This window comes from Cucurbita pepo, chromosome 18, assembly GCF_057944985.1.
Source record: "Cucurbita pepo subsp. pepo isolate OVF chromosome 18, ASM5794498v1, whole genome shotgun sequence".
NCBI classification, from domain to species: domain Eukaryota; kingdom Viridiplantae; phylum Streptophyta; class Magnoliopsida; order Cucurbitales; family Cucurbitaceae; genus Cucurbita; species Cucurbita pepo.
The window spans coordinates 10,143,780-10,160,197 of record NC_141815.1 but is presented as its reverse complement, the minus strand read 5'-3'; the positions used below and the strand labels follow the sequence as shown (position 1 = coordinate 10,160,197).

The window sequence follows — 16,418 nt, the reverse complement described above, 5'->3', positions numbered from 1 at the left end:
CATTGGATTAAATTTAATCTCATCGTTAAATTTAAAAAAAGAATTTTAGAAAAAAAAAACTATTTTTTTTTTGTAATATATAGAAATACAAATATATATTGTTTTTGGGTCAATAATTGGAAATGAAAAATTTGTAATATATATATATATATATATATTTATGGTGAAAATATTAATTAATGATTTATTTACCTTCGCTTGTAATTATCGATGCGGCCAAGCGAAGCAGAACACCGAACATCTATATGGAAATTTGTTCATACGACGGAAAAAATAAATAAATGTGAAGAAATATAGATGGCAGCTAATTATGGTGTCCACGTCATCCATCTCGGAGGTATCAGCCATGGCAGAAGTACGGAAAACTGAAACTACTAACAAACACAGGAAAACGAAGCCGTCTGCCGGGAAAACCACTGCATATCGACGCAACACACGAAGGGGAAAGGAGATTACCAGCTGAAACGTTCGAGCTTCAACACAAAGGAACTGACAATAAACGGAGTCAATCGTTGGCAGTTTTCGTTTTATACGAATGAATTTCGGGCTGGAATTGGGAGGATTAGTTGGCAGGTGATATGGCGTTGCTGCGCAAATTGTTCTTCCGGAAGCCGCCTGATGGCCTTCTCGAGATCTGTGAAAGAGTTTATGGTACTGTCTTTCTGTCTTCTTTTTGGTTCGATTGATTAGGCTTCCTTTTCTAATGGCCTGAATAATGTATAAATTCTCATTCTCGATTGTCTCGATGTGAGAAGATGGGTTTTATGGTGCATCAGCTTGTGTTTTGCTTATTTTAGTGGTGAAATTTCTGATACGAGAAGAGAACTTTAGTACAAATGGGGAATGGAATCGAAAGAGAATGTTGTTTGCGGATTCCGTATCTCACTGTCTTCATTTCTCACGCAATGAAGTTGAATAAGCTAGATTGAAGGACTTAAACCTATCACTACCGCTCTGGATGAGTGATTAATTAATTTGGAACCATTTCTAGGTTGGTTCTGTACAAGTCTGAAACGTTGCCTGATTTTGGTTCAGAATCTCTTGTTTATTTAATATGATGTAGCCTTCAAACTTGAATATAAGAACGCACGGATCATGTCTCTATCTGTATGCAGACGAGTTGGGAAAGATACTGTTTAACTTTATATTTGTCCAGAGAACTTGAAATTGAACTTCTGAACGATATTAGATTCAAATTTGAGACATGTTGCTATACTGGCTGACATGAACCTGTATTTTGTATTGCAGTTTTTGATTGCTGTTTTACCACAGATTCGTGGAAGGAGAAGAATTATGAAGCTTACTTATGTGGAATAGTTGCTCAACTCAGAGAGCATTTAGCAGATGCATCGTTCTTGGTATTCAATTTTAGGAGATTAGAGATGCAAAGTCAGATGGGCGATATCTTATCGAAGTATGATATGACCATAATGGACTACCCTCAGCAGTACGAGGGTTGCCCAGTTCTGACAATGGAAGTGCTTCACCATTTTCTAAGATCATGTGAGAGTTGGCTCTCCCTTGGACAAAATAACGTTTTGCTAATGCACTGTGAGCGTGGTGGTTGGCCAGTTTTAGCTTTCATGCTTTCGGCTCTCTTGATTTTTAGGAAACAATATAGTGGGGAGCAAAGAACATTGGACATGGTTTACAGGCAGGCACCGCGTGAGCTTTTACATGTTTTGTCTCCTATGAATCCAGTTCCTTCTCAATTAAGATATCTTCAATACATTGCAAGGAGGAATGTAGCCTTAGAATGGCCACCTATGGACAGAGCTCTCACTTTGGATTGTATCATTTTGAGATTTATTCCAAATGTTGATGGAGAGGGTGGTTGCCGTCCAATATTTCGAATATATGGACAAGATCCTCTGCTCGTCAGTGATCGAGCTCCTAAAGTTCTGTATTCAACTCCAAAAAGAAGTAAAAATGTCCGTTCCTACAAACAGGTGATGTGATCCCTTAATCTGTATTTGTCAGAATCACAAGTTGATTGAAAACAAACCTCATATTATCATTTCCGGAAGCATTAATTTTTCAAGTGATAAAGGGTTTGGATTCTTAATACATTGTTTTCTTCTTCCCATATGAACATAGCTAAGCGGGTAGAGTATATCTACTTTCTCTACGAGTTCGAGTAAATTATTTTCTTCTCATAACATCATAGCTGGCCAAGTTGGAAATTCTGCAGCTTAGAATGGACATCCCATATTCTTGTAATTGTTTAACCATACTCTGTGCATCTTAACTACTTTGTGCTGATCCTAATGTTCTCTCACTGCTGCCTATTTTAGGTTCAAATTAACTTTCAACATGATAACAAACAAAAAGTTGAAGTGCGATGATCATAAGCACCATTTTTTTTTCTTTTGAAATTTAAATTTCTACTAGTTTTAAATAGGAGATTAACTTTGGGTTGCTCCATGGTTCAGTGGTAAATGAGCTACCTAGGCAATCAAGTTAGACCAGGAAGTTTTGAATTTATGATTTAATCTGCAAGAGAAATTCATTTCCTGTACTTTTCCTATGCTTTCGCCCTCTTGGCCTAGTCAAAAGTAAAGCCGACTGATTTGGAGTTAAGTTAAACACTTTTGTGTAAATACACTTAAAATCCCCGATGTTTCCAGATGGTCAACCTTTTGTACCCTGTTGCAGGTAGAATCAGAACTGGTTAAGATTGATATTAATTGCCATATTCAAGGAGATGTTGTTCTTGAGTGCATCAGCTTGCATGACGACATGGAATCTGAAGAGATGATGTTCAGAGCAATGTTTAATACTGCTTTTATTCGCTCTAATATCTTAATTGTCAACCGTGAAGAGATCGACACTTTATGGAACGCTAAAGATAAATTTCCAAAGGAGTTTCGAGCAGAGGTATGCTTGTTTTTCCTGGCATGATTATCTAGTACTGCCTCTCTTGCTTATTTTCTTTGGTTATCAATTGAATGTAGATTCTTTTCTCTGAGATGGATGCCGGAACTTCTACTGTTCCAAATGATATACTTTGCATTGAGGAGGATGGTCTCCCCATTGAAGCATTTGCTAAAGTACAAGAGATCTTTAGTCATGTGGATTGGTTAGATCCCAAAGCAGATGTTGCCCTTAATATGCTTCATCAGATGAATGCCTTAAACATAGCCCAAGAAAAGACAGACAATAATTCTCTTTGGAGTACACAATTTAGTTCTTTACTTCAGTGTACAAGTCCCAGAAAACTTCCGCAGAAGTTCACATTGGAGAACAAACTTTTCCTAGAGAAGGAAGAGTCTGTTCCAACATCTAAATTTTCTCCGGATGCTGCTAAAACTGAACAGAACAATGAACGTGATTCAGTATTCCAACAGGTGCCTCGATCTTCAGAGGCTTTTCCACTTAACTATGACATTTTGCTAGATTCGCGGAATTCAGAGAGAAGCAATAGGACCTCACACAGTGCTTCGGTTGGAAGCCACTCATTTCTTGTTTCTGAAGGAGAAACAGAGGTTTCTCATCTCAAAACTGCATCTTCATCTTTTCCGAATGCAGCATTGGCTGTTTCTCTTGCGCCTGAATCTCTTCGCACTAAAAGTTTCCTTACAGGGACAACCATGCCACCACCTCCTCATATTTCTGTTGCTAATTCTGTACCTTATCCTCCCCCTCCTCCAACTGCATCAGCACTTCCGTCTAATAACTTATCAACTCTAGGACCAGATAAATCTTCTCTCACCGAGGAAAGAAAAATCTATTCAAAGGATCAAAGTCAGTTATCAACCATTGGCCCTCCCCTGTCTGTAACCTCAGCAATTGCATCCTTAGTGCCTCAACCACCACCACCACCACCACCTCCTCTTTGTACATCCACTGTAAATCATACAATTTCATCTCCAGTTCCTTTGCCACCTCCACCTCCGCCTCCATCTCTTCCTATGTCGTCCAAACAGGATGAAAGTACTTCAACATCTCCATTTGTTCCTCCTCCACCACCACCACCTCTTCTTATGACATCCATGCAGGTTGGAAGTACTTCAACATCTTCTTCTGTTCCACCTCCGCCCCCACCTCTTCCGTTTAGACAGGTTGAATATACTTCAACATCTCCATCTGTTCCCCCTCCTCCACCACCGCCAACTTCCACCACAGGCTCCTCTTCAGCTGTTCCTTCTGCTCCCCCTCCTCCTACCCTTTCTGGGAGAGGGACTTCAAAATCTGGTGAACTATGTTCTGATTCTCTTCTCGAAAATGGTTTGTCTAGGTGTCCTCCGCCACCAAATAGTTATCCATCAGGTATAAAGGGACGGAGTTTGTCACGCACTATAAATTCAAGATCACATATAACCAAGAAACTTAAGCCATTGCATTGGTTAAAGTTATCTAAAGCAGTGCAAGGAAGCTTATGGGCTGAAACTCAAAAAACTGGTGAAGTTTCCAGGTATGCCAACCCTTAATACTAGAGAAGTTTTGAAACAAGTCAAACAATGCTTCTGAACCAATCAAATTAATATTTTGTTGTAGGGCACCAGAGATTGACATGTCAGAGCTTGAAAGTCTTTTCTCAGCGGCAGTTCCTGCTCCTGATCTGCTCAAGAAGTCAGGTGGGCCTGGTTCAGTTGGGAATAAACCTGAGAAAGTACAACTGGTAATTAAAATCATCTAGCAGTTGATGCTGGGCATCATATACTTTAGAACTATCATCATTCTTGTGACGTCATTTCCTGTAGGTTATGAATTATTACTATAAAAAACTATTACAACAGAGGGATGCATCTGGTGAATGACTGACAACGGATCATTTTAAGGACATTATGAAGTTATATAACAAACCAAACCATGTATACTGATAACATTTAGAGAACATTAAAAAAATTATGCAAAAGAAACCTTTTTCCAGACATCATCGTCATGACTTCTGTTATTTTGAAACTTAGGCTTCGGACTTCAGTGTAGTCGGCATCAGTGTAAGCAGTTGAAATGATTGCACTCAATCCTAGAATAGCAGCAATCATTTCTCTTCATTTATTCTAACTTTTAATTTTCTTAAAATTTATGTATTAAATGAAAGATTTCGAGAAAATTTCTGTTATTAAACTACTCTAAGTCGAAATATATACAGACTACTCCAAGTCAAAAATGTTTACAGACTAACAACCTAACAAATAACCTGCTAACCAGCTTAATAACTTCCCAATAACGAGTGAATAATTTTTAACAGTATGCACTTTTCTGAAGCGGGTGCGGTTATAAATGAAAGATTTGTGGTTTTATTGAAGGCTAGTGTTCTTTATAGAGACATAAAAGACTACCAGTGTTCTTCAATAATTAGATAACCACAATAATTGCAAATGTCATTAATATTATCCTTTCTGATATGGCTCCTTAAAAAGCATTCTTCAAAGTAATACAATTTTTTAAAAGAACGCTCATCACCTTTTAGATTGGGTGTAGTTGAAATAATTTACTACATGGTCAAATTAAGCACTATAATGAGTGGCTATTCGATTGCATGCATGCATTGCTTTTGAGACATCAAACTAAATTTAGTTAATATTTTATTTTGGAAAATAGAATTTAATTAATGAACTTAGAAAGATCGAAGAGACTTCTTGTAAGACTTGATATTTCTTTCCTTTAAGCTTCTTCTATATTATTGTAGATTTTATATCAAAAGAACAGATCATATGAATGAATACTGGTGTAACCAGTCATTTATGCAATTTAACCACTTATAATTCCAAATTCACTGCTGTTGTCTGATTAACTATTCCAATTTTTTGCCAAAAGATTTTTATTTGAAATAGTCATTTTGGTTGCTTTTCCTACCAGTATCTTGTAGCTGACATTGTTTAAAAACGCAAGTATGAGCATGATTATTATCGCTTTCTGCTTCTCCTTCTTGTTATAATTAATATAAACTTTTTTGGGATTCCTTGATGTGCTGTTTGATTACCTGCTACTGTTACAGATTGATCATAGGCGAGCTTACAATTGTGAAATCATGCTTTCAAAGGTCAAGGTGCCTTTGCAGGATTTAATGGTAAGATGGTTTATATTTAACATGCCTGTAAGATCTATATTTGTATATCTTTCAATTAAGTAAAATATTCTTAAATAATCTAATCATCATGGCTACTTGATGTGGTGCTAAATGAATGATTGACGATGAAACCATGGAAGAATTGTCGCTCCATTGTTGTTTAGCAATGTTCTTGCTGCTCAACTTTAATAGATTTTAAGATCTGTCTTCTATTGTTGGCTAGTGTATAGTTAGTGTCGATGAAACAAGATGAAAACTTTTTTAGGGTAATAAGAACCCTGGGATGTTTGCCAATTATCATGATAGCAATGTTAATTCTATGCATTATGTTGCTTTTTTTGTTAGTTTGAATTGTAGTATACCTCTTCCTCTGATGTTTGATGTTTGATGTTTGTAGTGGAAGATGACCATTTTTTTTGTTATTCTCCAATCAATGATAATTTGGTTTTTAAAAGAATTCGGCTAATTAGTATCGTTGATATTTGTGTGTAATGCACACTCAATTTTGTTTGGTAATTTATTCTTACTAATTAACCTTAAATAGTGTGCCTTCTTGGGTATTGGTGGCAGAGTTCTGTGCTTGACCTTGAAGATGCAGCGCTGGATATCGATCAGGTTGAGAATCTTATTAAGTTTTGTCCAACAAAGGAGGAAATGGATTTACTCAAGGTTGGTAAATTATAAAAAAAAGATAATCCTTGAAAGGTCTTGCATTCTCTCTCGGTGAAGGCACTATAGGCCTTGTTAATGCTAATAATTTAAGTACTTCTAAGTTTGGGATAACTCAAGGGGTAAAGCGAAAGATGGATAATTAATGCAGGCATGCTCATGTGCAGGGGTACACCGGAGAAAAGGAGAAGCTTGGAAAATGTGAACAGGTTCTTAAAGAAACTTTTCAGCATGGATGACATGTACATTGCACGTTTATATAACTGATGCATGAAGAATGTAAAATCGCCTTTTATAATCACATTTATCGTAATTTTATTACTGCTCCGAGGATAAGCATGAAATAATACTGAATTGTCTTGAGGCAATTTCTTATTCTTCAATGGCAGTATGTGGATTACTAACATGGTGATTTTCAAACTTTTGAGCAACATATGCATGAAATATTAAAGTTGGTGAAAAATGTTTTCCCCTGCAAATTAGTTGGAAAATTTTCTGTTCAACTTCGATAAATTAATTCGCGACTTTATTACTCTGTTGATCAGTGAGGTTTTTTTAATTTTTTTTTTTCTTTGTACGTTATAATGCCTTAAATGCAAGAAACGTTCTGGTTCCATCTTGCTAATTCCTAATGGAATTTGACAGCAATCAACTGAGAACTTTCCTTAGTTCTTTGAAAAATTAGCATAGTGAGAACTTTCCTTGGACCTTTTGTCTTTAGTTGTTTTGTTGTTAACCTTGTTTTCCCCCTCATATCATTGTAGTAAATATATTGAGTTAAAATTTTCATGTAGCGATGCTTGAAAACTTGTATTGCGTTTCCATATTTCTAATCTCATCCACTATCTGTCATTTTTTGTTCAAACTGCACTGCTGATCAAATTTGGAAAATTACATTCTCCTTCTTCCTTTTTTCCTCATTTCTCTTTTTTTAATTTAAAAAAAAAAGTTTGGTTTTATGAGTTTAGAATGGACGAATGATATAATATTTTTTCTCACAGTTCTTCTTAGAGTTGATGCAAGTACCTCGTGTTGAATGTAAACTTCGAGTTTTCTCATTCAAGATGCAGTTCAGCTGTCAGGTCAATAGCCTTACCTGCCACATCCACACACACGCACGAATATGTAGATAATCTTTAACCATCCCTGTTGTTGGTCATGCAGGTCACTGACCTCAAAAAAAGCTTGAACTTTGTTAACTCTGCTGCAGAAGAGGTAATTTCTGCCCATGGTTCTATGACATGGATTTGGGATCTCGTTTCTCTTTCCTAATACCTTTATTTCAGATAAAAAGTTCAGTGAAGTTGAAGAGAGTCATGCAGACAATACTATCTCTAGGAAATGCTTTAAACCAGGGAACAGCGAGGGGTTAGTTGATGTTGCATCTATATTTTCTCTGAATTCAGTCTATTACAGCCATTTGTTTACCATCATGAAGACAGTACATGAATTTATCTGAACATTTTAAACTTCTTGTTTTAGAATCATTAAAAATTTGAAAACTGACTTCCAGCGGTCTTTAATTTGAACTCCCTTTCTTCTTTTGTTTCCTATAAACCATTTCCACAATAATATCTTTAATTTGTACGTTACACTCTCTTGCTAACTGAAATATTTCTTTTATAATCGTCTCATTGACTTCATCTCGTCATGGTTGTTGTTCCTTTTTAGGCTCTGCTATAGGATTTAGGCTGGATAGCCTTCTTAAACTGACAGAAACTCGTGCACGAAACAACAAGATGACTCTAATGCATTATCTTTGCAAGGTGCAACTTGTACTGCCTATTGCTCAATGAGCATGATCTACATTTTGTCGTTTTGCTAATGTTATGTATCTCACTTTTTAAACCGTAAGATAACTTGTAGCCAGAAGTGAGAAAGAGTGAGGGGGGAAAAAAGAACAAGGAAAGAAAAACGTGTGGGTTGGAGGAGATTGGCGCCTTCTGTAAAACAATCAAGAATGGACAATAACACACCTAAAATCAGTAACGGAGGGGCATGAAATTAATTGAGAGACTGTTATGGGATTAGAAAATTACGGTGATGCTTGAGTTTTTCAATTTTATCTCCGGTAGTAAAAAACTAGAGCTAGTTGTAAAGATAATAATATACTTGAAGTGGTTCCATGATGATCTCAAGCTGAATTTCTTTGTTCTTACTTTAGGACCCGTTGATGGTTATTGGAGAGAATTAAGCCCCTTGTGTGCTTAATAATCTCTTGAAAATCTCCTTAACTATAGTAGTTCATTTCGGGCATATTTTCTTTATCTTCGTCTCAAGTTTAGGTACTCTATTTTCTTTAACTGGCGTAGTATGGTCTACTAGAACTAGTTTTCTGAGTTTACTTTAACTGGCGTAGTATGGTCTACTAGAACTAGTTTTCTGAGTTTATTATTTATTGACAAGTGTAGATACTTGCTGACAAACTGCCAGAAGTTTTGGATTTTTCTAATGATCTTGCAAGCTTGGAGCCTGCATCAAAGGTTTTATCTCTTTTAGTTCGTTTTGGTCCTTTTTTTTTTTCTTGGTGCATGTGTGTGTATTTTTGGCTGTGAGGGGGTTGCCTCCCTGACTGACACAGGTTCGATTTCCGGCCAGGTACAATTGAAGATTTTGGCAGAGGAGATGCAAGCAATTAGCAAAGGGTTGGAGAAAATTGTTCAAGAATTGTCTACATCTGAAAATGATGGCCCTATATCCAATAATTTCCGAATGGTATTAAAGCTCACTGATTTAAGTTACCCATCTAATTTACTTAGAATTATGTTCCTTGAGCTGGGAACTTCTGTTGTCACTTGAAAATAATTTTTTTCATTTCTTAGACAAGTTTTATCAGTGCTCTGTTGACTTCATTACCTCCCCTCTCCCCCGGTTGTTCAGGTTTTAAAGGAGTTTCTTCGTTTCGCTGAAGCTGAAGTCAGAACTTTGGCTTCACTATACTCTAGCGTGGTAGGTGCTGCTTCATGGTGCATCTGTTCAAATTTTGATCCTCTGCTTGGATTAGGTTATTGCTTATCTGGAACTTGATACTTTTCAGGGTAGAAATGTAGATTCTTTGATTCTTTATTTTGGAGAAGATCCAGCTCGCTGCCCCTTTGAACAAGGTATATGTTCATTATGAGCAGAAACAAAGTGTGAGATGTTAAACCGTAGATGACTCCTTTTAGTGTCGTTGTTGGTCTAACCACCCTCCCCCCACTGCAGTTATGTCAACCTTATGCAACTTTGTGAGTATGTTTAACCGAGCCCACGAGGAAAACTGCAAGCAGATAGAGCTTGAATTGAAGAAAGCAACTGAAAAGGAAAAATCAAAGACGGGGCACGTGCACAAAAAGACGAGGACGAAGAAGTTATCACGCTCCCAGGTCGAGATTGGCAATGTCAAGTAAGTTAGCATGTCAAGTTCCTTCAAGTAAGCCCTCCAGATTTACAGACATCCAACACAAGCAATTAGTTCTAGTGGGAAGTGTACCACTCCTTCATGAGGTAACATTCTTAACCCGGTTTCATGGCGCTTTCGTCGTCTATCGACATCTCAAATCCATAGCTTCGTTTCTCTCCGTATATTCAACAGCTTTTGATATTTGCACTGCAGCAACTGTGGCAGATCAAGCTTCATCCTGTTGCTCAATGCGCTGAGCAGGCTGGCTGCTTGTATCAAAACTGAACAAATTCTTGTGTGTACATAATCATCAGGGGATACAAGAAAGTCACCTTTCAAGGTTGCTTTATAATTTGAAGATCCCCTGACATTCTTTTGTTTTGGAACAAAAATTCATCCAAATGTGTATTTAGCTTTACCATTATTTAAAGAAAATTTTGAGTTGTGTTATGCCTATTTACACCTCAGTTTTTCTCAAAATTTTCCCCTGCCTGATCATTCATTTTCTTTCTATATTATGATCAACACTTTCTCTAGGGATAAGAATGTCTTTTCCTACAATGTTTCGACATTCAATAGGGATTTTATTTTACCTCGTTGCTCCTCATCTCCATTCGTGTTAAATCATTAATCGATTTCCCCGAAAAATATATTTATTAAAAATAAAGACAAAGAATCGAACAAATACATTATGAATTTTAATCATTTTTATTTGTCTCAAGAAATTTTGTGTAACGACCCAGATCTACCGCTAGCAGATATTGTCCTCTTTGGGCTTTCCCTTTCGGGTTCCCCTCAAGGCTTTAAAATGCGTTTGCTAGGGGAAGGTTTCCACACCCTCATAAAGGGTGATTTGTTCTCCTCCCCAACCAATGTGGGATATCACAATCCACCCCCTTCGGAGCCCAGCGTCCTCGCTGGCACTCGTTCCTTTATCCAATCGATGTGGGACCGCCCCCAAATCCACCCCCTTTGGGGTCCAACGTTCTTACTGGCACACTGCCTCGTGTCTACCCCCCTTCGGGGAACAACGAGAAGGCCGGCACATCGTCTGGTGACTAGCTCTGATACCATTTGTAACGACCCAGATCCACCGCTAGCAGATATTGTCGTCTTTGGGCTTTCCCTTTCGGGTTCCCCTCAAGGCTTTAAAACGAGTCTGCTAGGGGAAGGTTTTCACACCCTTATAAAGGGTGATTTGTTCTCCTCCCCAATCAAAGTGGGACATCACATTTTGACTTTTTAATATTTCGATATATGTGTTAATTAGTTAAGTAGCATAGAGTTATTGATTAAAATATTGTTATTGAATTATTTATAGTTTGTATTTTGTGGTGATTAAAAAGAAGTAAAAGTATTTTTTTTTTTTTTTTTTTTAAGTTCAAGCATATGCATGGATTTTTTTTTATAAAAAAAATAATATACATTTTATTTTCATTATATATAAATATAACTTAACTAAGCTCATTAATCAACATTTGTAAAATATAACTGATTAAATATACCTTCTATTTCTATATACCAAACCATTTAAATATTTCAATTATATCAGAAATATTAAAATAAGATTTAAAAAATCTAGAAAAAATAAAGGAAATGCTAAAATGGTCCAGCTGTTACACAGCGTATGAAACCCCGGTCGTTTCTTCTTCTTCTTTTACAGCCACGTCACGGAATACAACTGCTTAAAAGCATTTGCGTTGCTTTCATTCCAATGGCAGAGTTGCAGAGCTGAGGCCCCGTCCCGCCACTGCTCGGTTCGTTTCATATTCTTCGCTTATCTGCATATCTTTCTCGATTCCTCCACGCCGTTCTGTTGACAGGTGAAAGAGTTTTTAGAAGGCTTCGTTTCCGTGATTTTATTTTTGTGTCTCTGTACTCTGCTTGTGCTTTGATTCTATTATAGTCGTTTCTTCTTCCTCATGGATTCGTATTTTGGTGCTCCATGCATAGCGTATGAGAATCGACTTGTACGAGACGTTTCATGCATTTAGCCGACGATAACTGAGCTTCCTCTTTGCTTTGGATGTTATGAACTTCTCGTTTTGATATAGTAGACTGTTTCGCTGTTAGTCTGTAGCTTCCTTGTTCATGGCGTCGGAGAGAACTTACAGTAGTGGATGTGTTTGAATGCGAGCATCACCAGCATTTTGAGCATTTTTCTTTGGCTGACCAGTACTGTATGGCTGTTCATGGATGAAAAAACAGAATGAAAAGAAAAAAGAGGGAGAAGATTTAAGTATTAACATTATTTCTTACTGAAAACGGCTTACATAAACTTTTAGTTTCCTTCACAATATTTTCGAAAATCATATTTCATGTGGTTTACGCTTTGCGTGTTCATGTTTTCATAGGTGGCTGAGTTTCATGGATGTTGTTCATAGCTTTATTCAATCCACTCTATGCTTTTTGCTTTCCGCTTTTGTATTAACTCCCTGATTTTCGAACGGAAAATCTTTTCAGTTATGAGCATGTATTGATAATAGTTATTTTAACAATACTATCGTAGGAGAGAAAATAAACTTCGAATATTTGTTAGCGATTAGTTTGCATTTTCTAACTAATTTAGTCGGTTATCTGATGGCAGAATTTGCACTGTCTATAAGGTTCGAGAAGCTTTACTTCTCTCTATTTTCACGTCTGTAGATGATATTTGATTTCACAAAAATAAAATAAAATAAAATGATCCACTGATCGACGAATTTTGTTTCTTCATTTTTTGCCTTCGTATGAAGACAATAATGTCTCATGCCAATCAAGACCCGGAGTCTATTACCCCTTTTCTTACAGTAATTGAATAGTTATGCTGGTTTAGTTCTTTGATTGGAGGGTCGTAGAAGAGGACAGAGCAGAGAACAAAGTAATGGAAATTCTTTAGTGTCCAAGCTATATCATCTTGCTTATCCTGATAAGTTGTAATGCATTTATTTCCTAATACTGACCACGATTTGTGTAAATGGGAATTGAAGCGTTGACAGAGCTTGGATTATTTCATCTAGATTTGTATGGCTGTGCTACTAGAGAAATTCAAAGAGTAGATAGGCTCTCTATCAACTGTATCACGTATTGATATTTCAGTGTCAATGTAATTTCTCCTTAACATAAGATGCCTAGAAAGCTCTTTGTCCATTAGCCTATTTATTCATGGTTTTTTTAATCTATTTTTAACATCAAGTTTCCAATGCTAGTACATGGAGAATCTCAGGGTCATGAATGACGGAGATATTCCCTTTGATGTTTTATCTCGGTTGCCAACGAAGACTCTTGTTGAAATGAGGTCCGTTTCTAAAGGATGGCATGAACTTATTTCAGACCGCTCATTTGTACAAGCTCAGTTCCAGAAGACTGGATTGACGTTATCTGGTTTCATCTTTCAAGAGAAATACCAAAAATGCCTTGACGATATAAAAACATTTAGCTATATGCCAGTAAATGCAGATTCTAAGGTGCAGAAAATGGTCCTTGGTTTCCTGCCCGAGGATGTTGTCATTTTGGCATCCTGTAATGGCCTGGTTTGTTGTAGAAGTTGCTTCCCTACACAACACCCTACAATAATCTACGTCTGCAATCCTTTGTTTGAGAAGTGGGTGAGTTTTGAAGTGGCTCAGCTGGACAGGTTCAGCAATATTGCTCTAGCATTTGATCCCATCCTGGACCCTGTAAACACTTCAACGAATTTCAGAGTAGTTAGAATTCAGCAGTTGGAGAATGAGCAAGAGGAATTGCACTACACGTTTAAAATATACTCTTCAAAAACAGGAACCTGGAAGGAATCAAATGAGGTATGCTATTCAAAGGGCAACTTGTTGAAGAACAAAGGCATTTATGCTAAAGGGATCTTACATTGGCTTACTGATACGGATCAAATCCTTGCATTTGATACAGAGAAAGAACTATCTCTGTTGATTTCATCTCCAATTCCTGTCTTGGAATTTTTCATCAATGTCCCTGGAACATGCATTGGAGAATCCATGGGCTTACTACATTTCATCATGATCTGTGAAGATGGAATTATTGTTTGGTATCTGGAAGATTATTTCGAGACAAAATGGATTCTCAAACATTCAAAACGGCTCCAAGTGATTGAGGAAGAGAACCCAAGAATGTTTTTCAAGTTACACAAGAGCATGCAACAGAAACTGGTTGCGGGTATGGATCCATTGATGGATCCCTTAGCATTTAAAGATGAGGTCTTATTGATGAGGGTGTATTCAACAATCTATTTCTACCACACTGAAACAGGCAAGGTGATGGAAGTCTGTAACGTTGCCAGTTTGGGTCCAAACCCCTATGTTGATCCTTCAGCGATTCCTTATTCGTTGAGCTTGGTTCCCTTGAACGTTTCTCGCTCGCATTTTGACTCAAACAGCAACATAAACCCCAGCGAGAACTAGTAATCCACTGATGTTTTCCCATTTGGGGAATAGATAGCTAATAAGCTTTTCTCTCTTTTCATTGGAATATAATGGGGTAGGATTTTGGATATAATAGACAAAGTTTAGGCTACAGATCACTTTTTATTCCTATGGCAGCATAGGGCGTGAAGTTGAATGTTATTTCCCTTCTATCTTGGGAAGTTATATGAACTATTCGAAGGACAAATATACTGTCTACATGACCTTTATTTCCGTCAGGACTCGGAATATCTACACCGTCCATTCAATTTTTCCTTAATTTGTCATTCATTGATAAAATTATTACCATCTATCAAATAATCATCGTTTTTGTGCGGTTCTGTAAGTAACAGTTGGCTTTGGAATGGCAAAACTGGATTCCTTTCTCTGCACAAGTTCAGAATCTTGGCATGGAATGAGCCTTGAGGTAAGCCTGATAACTTTATATTTAGTACATTTTTTTCTTTCAATTGGTAAGTGGGGATTGCAAGTCAATTACAGCAGTTACTGGAGTAAATATATGTGTTTGGGAATTTCTTGCGTCATTGTGATACGTGTACCAGGAAAGTGTTGGATGGTTACATTAGAAGATTTCCCATATGCCCTTTTAATAATGCTTTTATTCATGAAGTTGATCGGTTCAGTTGCTTATAAACTCATGAACGTTTTTTTTTTTTTTTTTCAGCTTTTGTTTTTCCCAAGATGGTTGGCATGCTTCAGAATGAAAAGTTCCTTTGTCTTCATGAGGTAACATTCTTAACCCCTGTTTCTCAGCGCTTTTACCTATCCACCTCCCAAATATTTATATCTTCCTCTCTCTCTATCTCTTAATTTAATATATTCTTAAAGGTTTCTCATTTTGCTATCCCCCGACCTAAGAAGAATTTAGTCCCGTCCTTGTTCCATATTTTCGGATGCGAAATTAGGTCGGCTGGATAAAGAATTCCGATCGGTTTCTCATTCCGAAGTCTATCATGAAAAAATTGAAGATTGAAAATTTAGCCATCTTTAAATCTAAGAATTCAACTTGGGAATATAGCTAGCAATGGGGAAATGGCAAAGATACTTTAAAGCTCTATGTTTTTGTTGATTCCTACCTTCTCTCAAAAGTTATATTTATTTTTTTAAAAATCATTATTAAATATTTACTTTAATAGTTAGTAATTTATTTAATAAGCCGCAGGTTTGGATCGTTTTCCAAATAATATAATACAATATTCTCAAATAGTGGAGTGATTAGAATTTTATTCTTTTTAAACAGACTACACTTTACCTTATTCATTTTGGGCAAAGAGGTCTAATATTACGTAACTGCTGGGCTTGGCAGCAACTGTGGAAATATTCCTTTTATTTATTTTTTATTGAATTGTTTGAAAATAAACAATAGCCGTTTGGCCCATTTTTCATTAGAGTTTTGACTTTCTTGGAATTTGAAATTACAATCCCAATTTATATAAAATTTCAAAAGATAAAAATTTTAGTTATACCTAATCCCCACCTATCATCACATCTTAATACGCAAGAAAATTTTAATGGATGGTTGACTGCTTGGCCAATTACATCCATTTCTGAACTTTGCTCCAATCTCAAAAATATTGGGGAGAATCTTTGAGCACTTTAATTTTTTTTTCTTTGATTATTTTATTCTATATCATCTCACACTTCGATCTTCCATTATTGCTTGTTCATTATTATTTAATAAATTTAGCAAGTTATTATGTTCTCTAGATTAATTTATTTCTTTTTGGTCCATGGATAGTTGATACATGTATTTATACATGTAACTTGATTTGTTTACATAAACCATCAACAAACCACTCGAATTAGAAATGTCAAAACTCAATCTTGAAAAATACCCGAAATTCAATCTTGAAAAATACTCAAAATCAAAGAAAGGTTTGAAGTATTAAAAAAAAAAAAAAAAAATCAATATTCGAACCCATAAAGAAAAAAGTGA

The 16,418-nt window shown here is 36.4% G+C and overlaps 2 protein-coding genes across 3 annotated transcripts; both read left to right on the top strand.

Moving 5' to 3' along the window:
- Positions 1-256: 256 nt before the first annotated feature.
- LOC111779745 (formin-like protein 18) lies at positions 257-10,523 on the top strand. Of its 2 annotated transcripts, none has more exons than XM_087119603.1 (18): positions 257-651; positions 1,249-1,949; positions 2,656-2,877; positions 2,955-4,414; positions 4,498-4,621; positions 5,945-6,016; positions 6,587-6,685; positions 6,853-6,894; positions 7,687-7,767; positions 7,850-7,900; positions 7,972-8,053; positions 8,357-8,451; positions 9,097-9,168; positions 9,284-9,400; positions 9,566-9,634; positions 9,723-9,789; positions 9,890-10,171; positions 10,260-10,523. In XM_087119603.1, exons 1-17 carry the CDS (start codon positions 579-581, stop codon positions 10,072-10,074), a joined length of 3,612 nt encoding a protein of 1,203 aa, XP_086975729.1. In that variant the 5' UTR covers positions 257-578; the 3' UTR covers positions 10,075-10,171; positions 10,260-10,523. The 2 variants fall into 2 exon arrangements, with proteins under 2 accessions (XP_086975729.1, XP_023515636.2); XM_023659868.2 differs by having other exon boundaries at positions 258-651; positions 10,281-10,523.
- Positions 10,524-11,751: 1,228 nt separating this feature from the next.
- On the top strand, positions 11,752-15,552 carry LOC111780545 (F-box protein At5g49610-like). The gene is made up of 3 exons (XM_023660971.2): positions 11,752-11,890; positions 13,256-14,888; positions 15,147-15,552. The coding sequence occupies exon 2, from the start codon at positions 13,259-13,261 to the stop codon at positions 14,459-14,461; it is 1,203 nt and encodes a 400-aa protein (XP_023516739.2). The 5' UTR covers positions 11,752-11,890; positions 13,256-13,258; the 3' UTR covers positions 14,462-14,888; positions 15,147-15,552.
- The last annotated feature ends 866 nt before the right edge of the window (positions 15,553-16,418 follow it).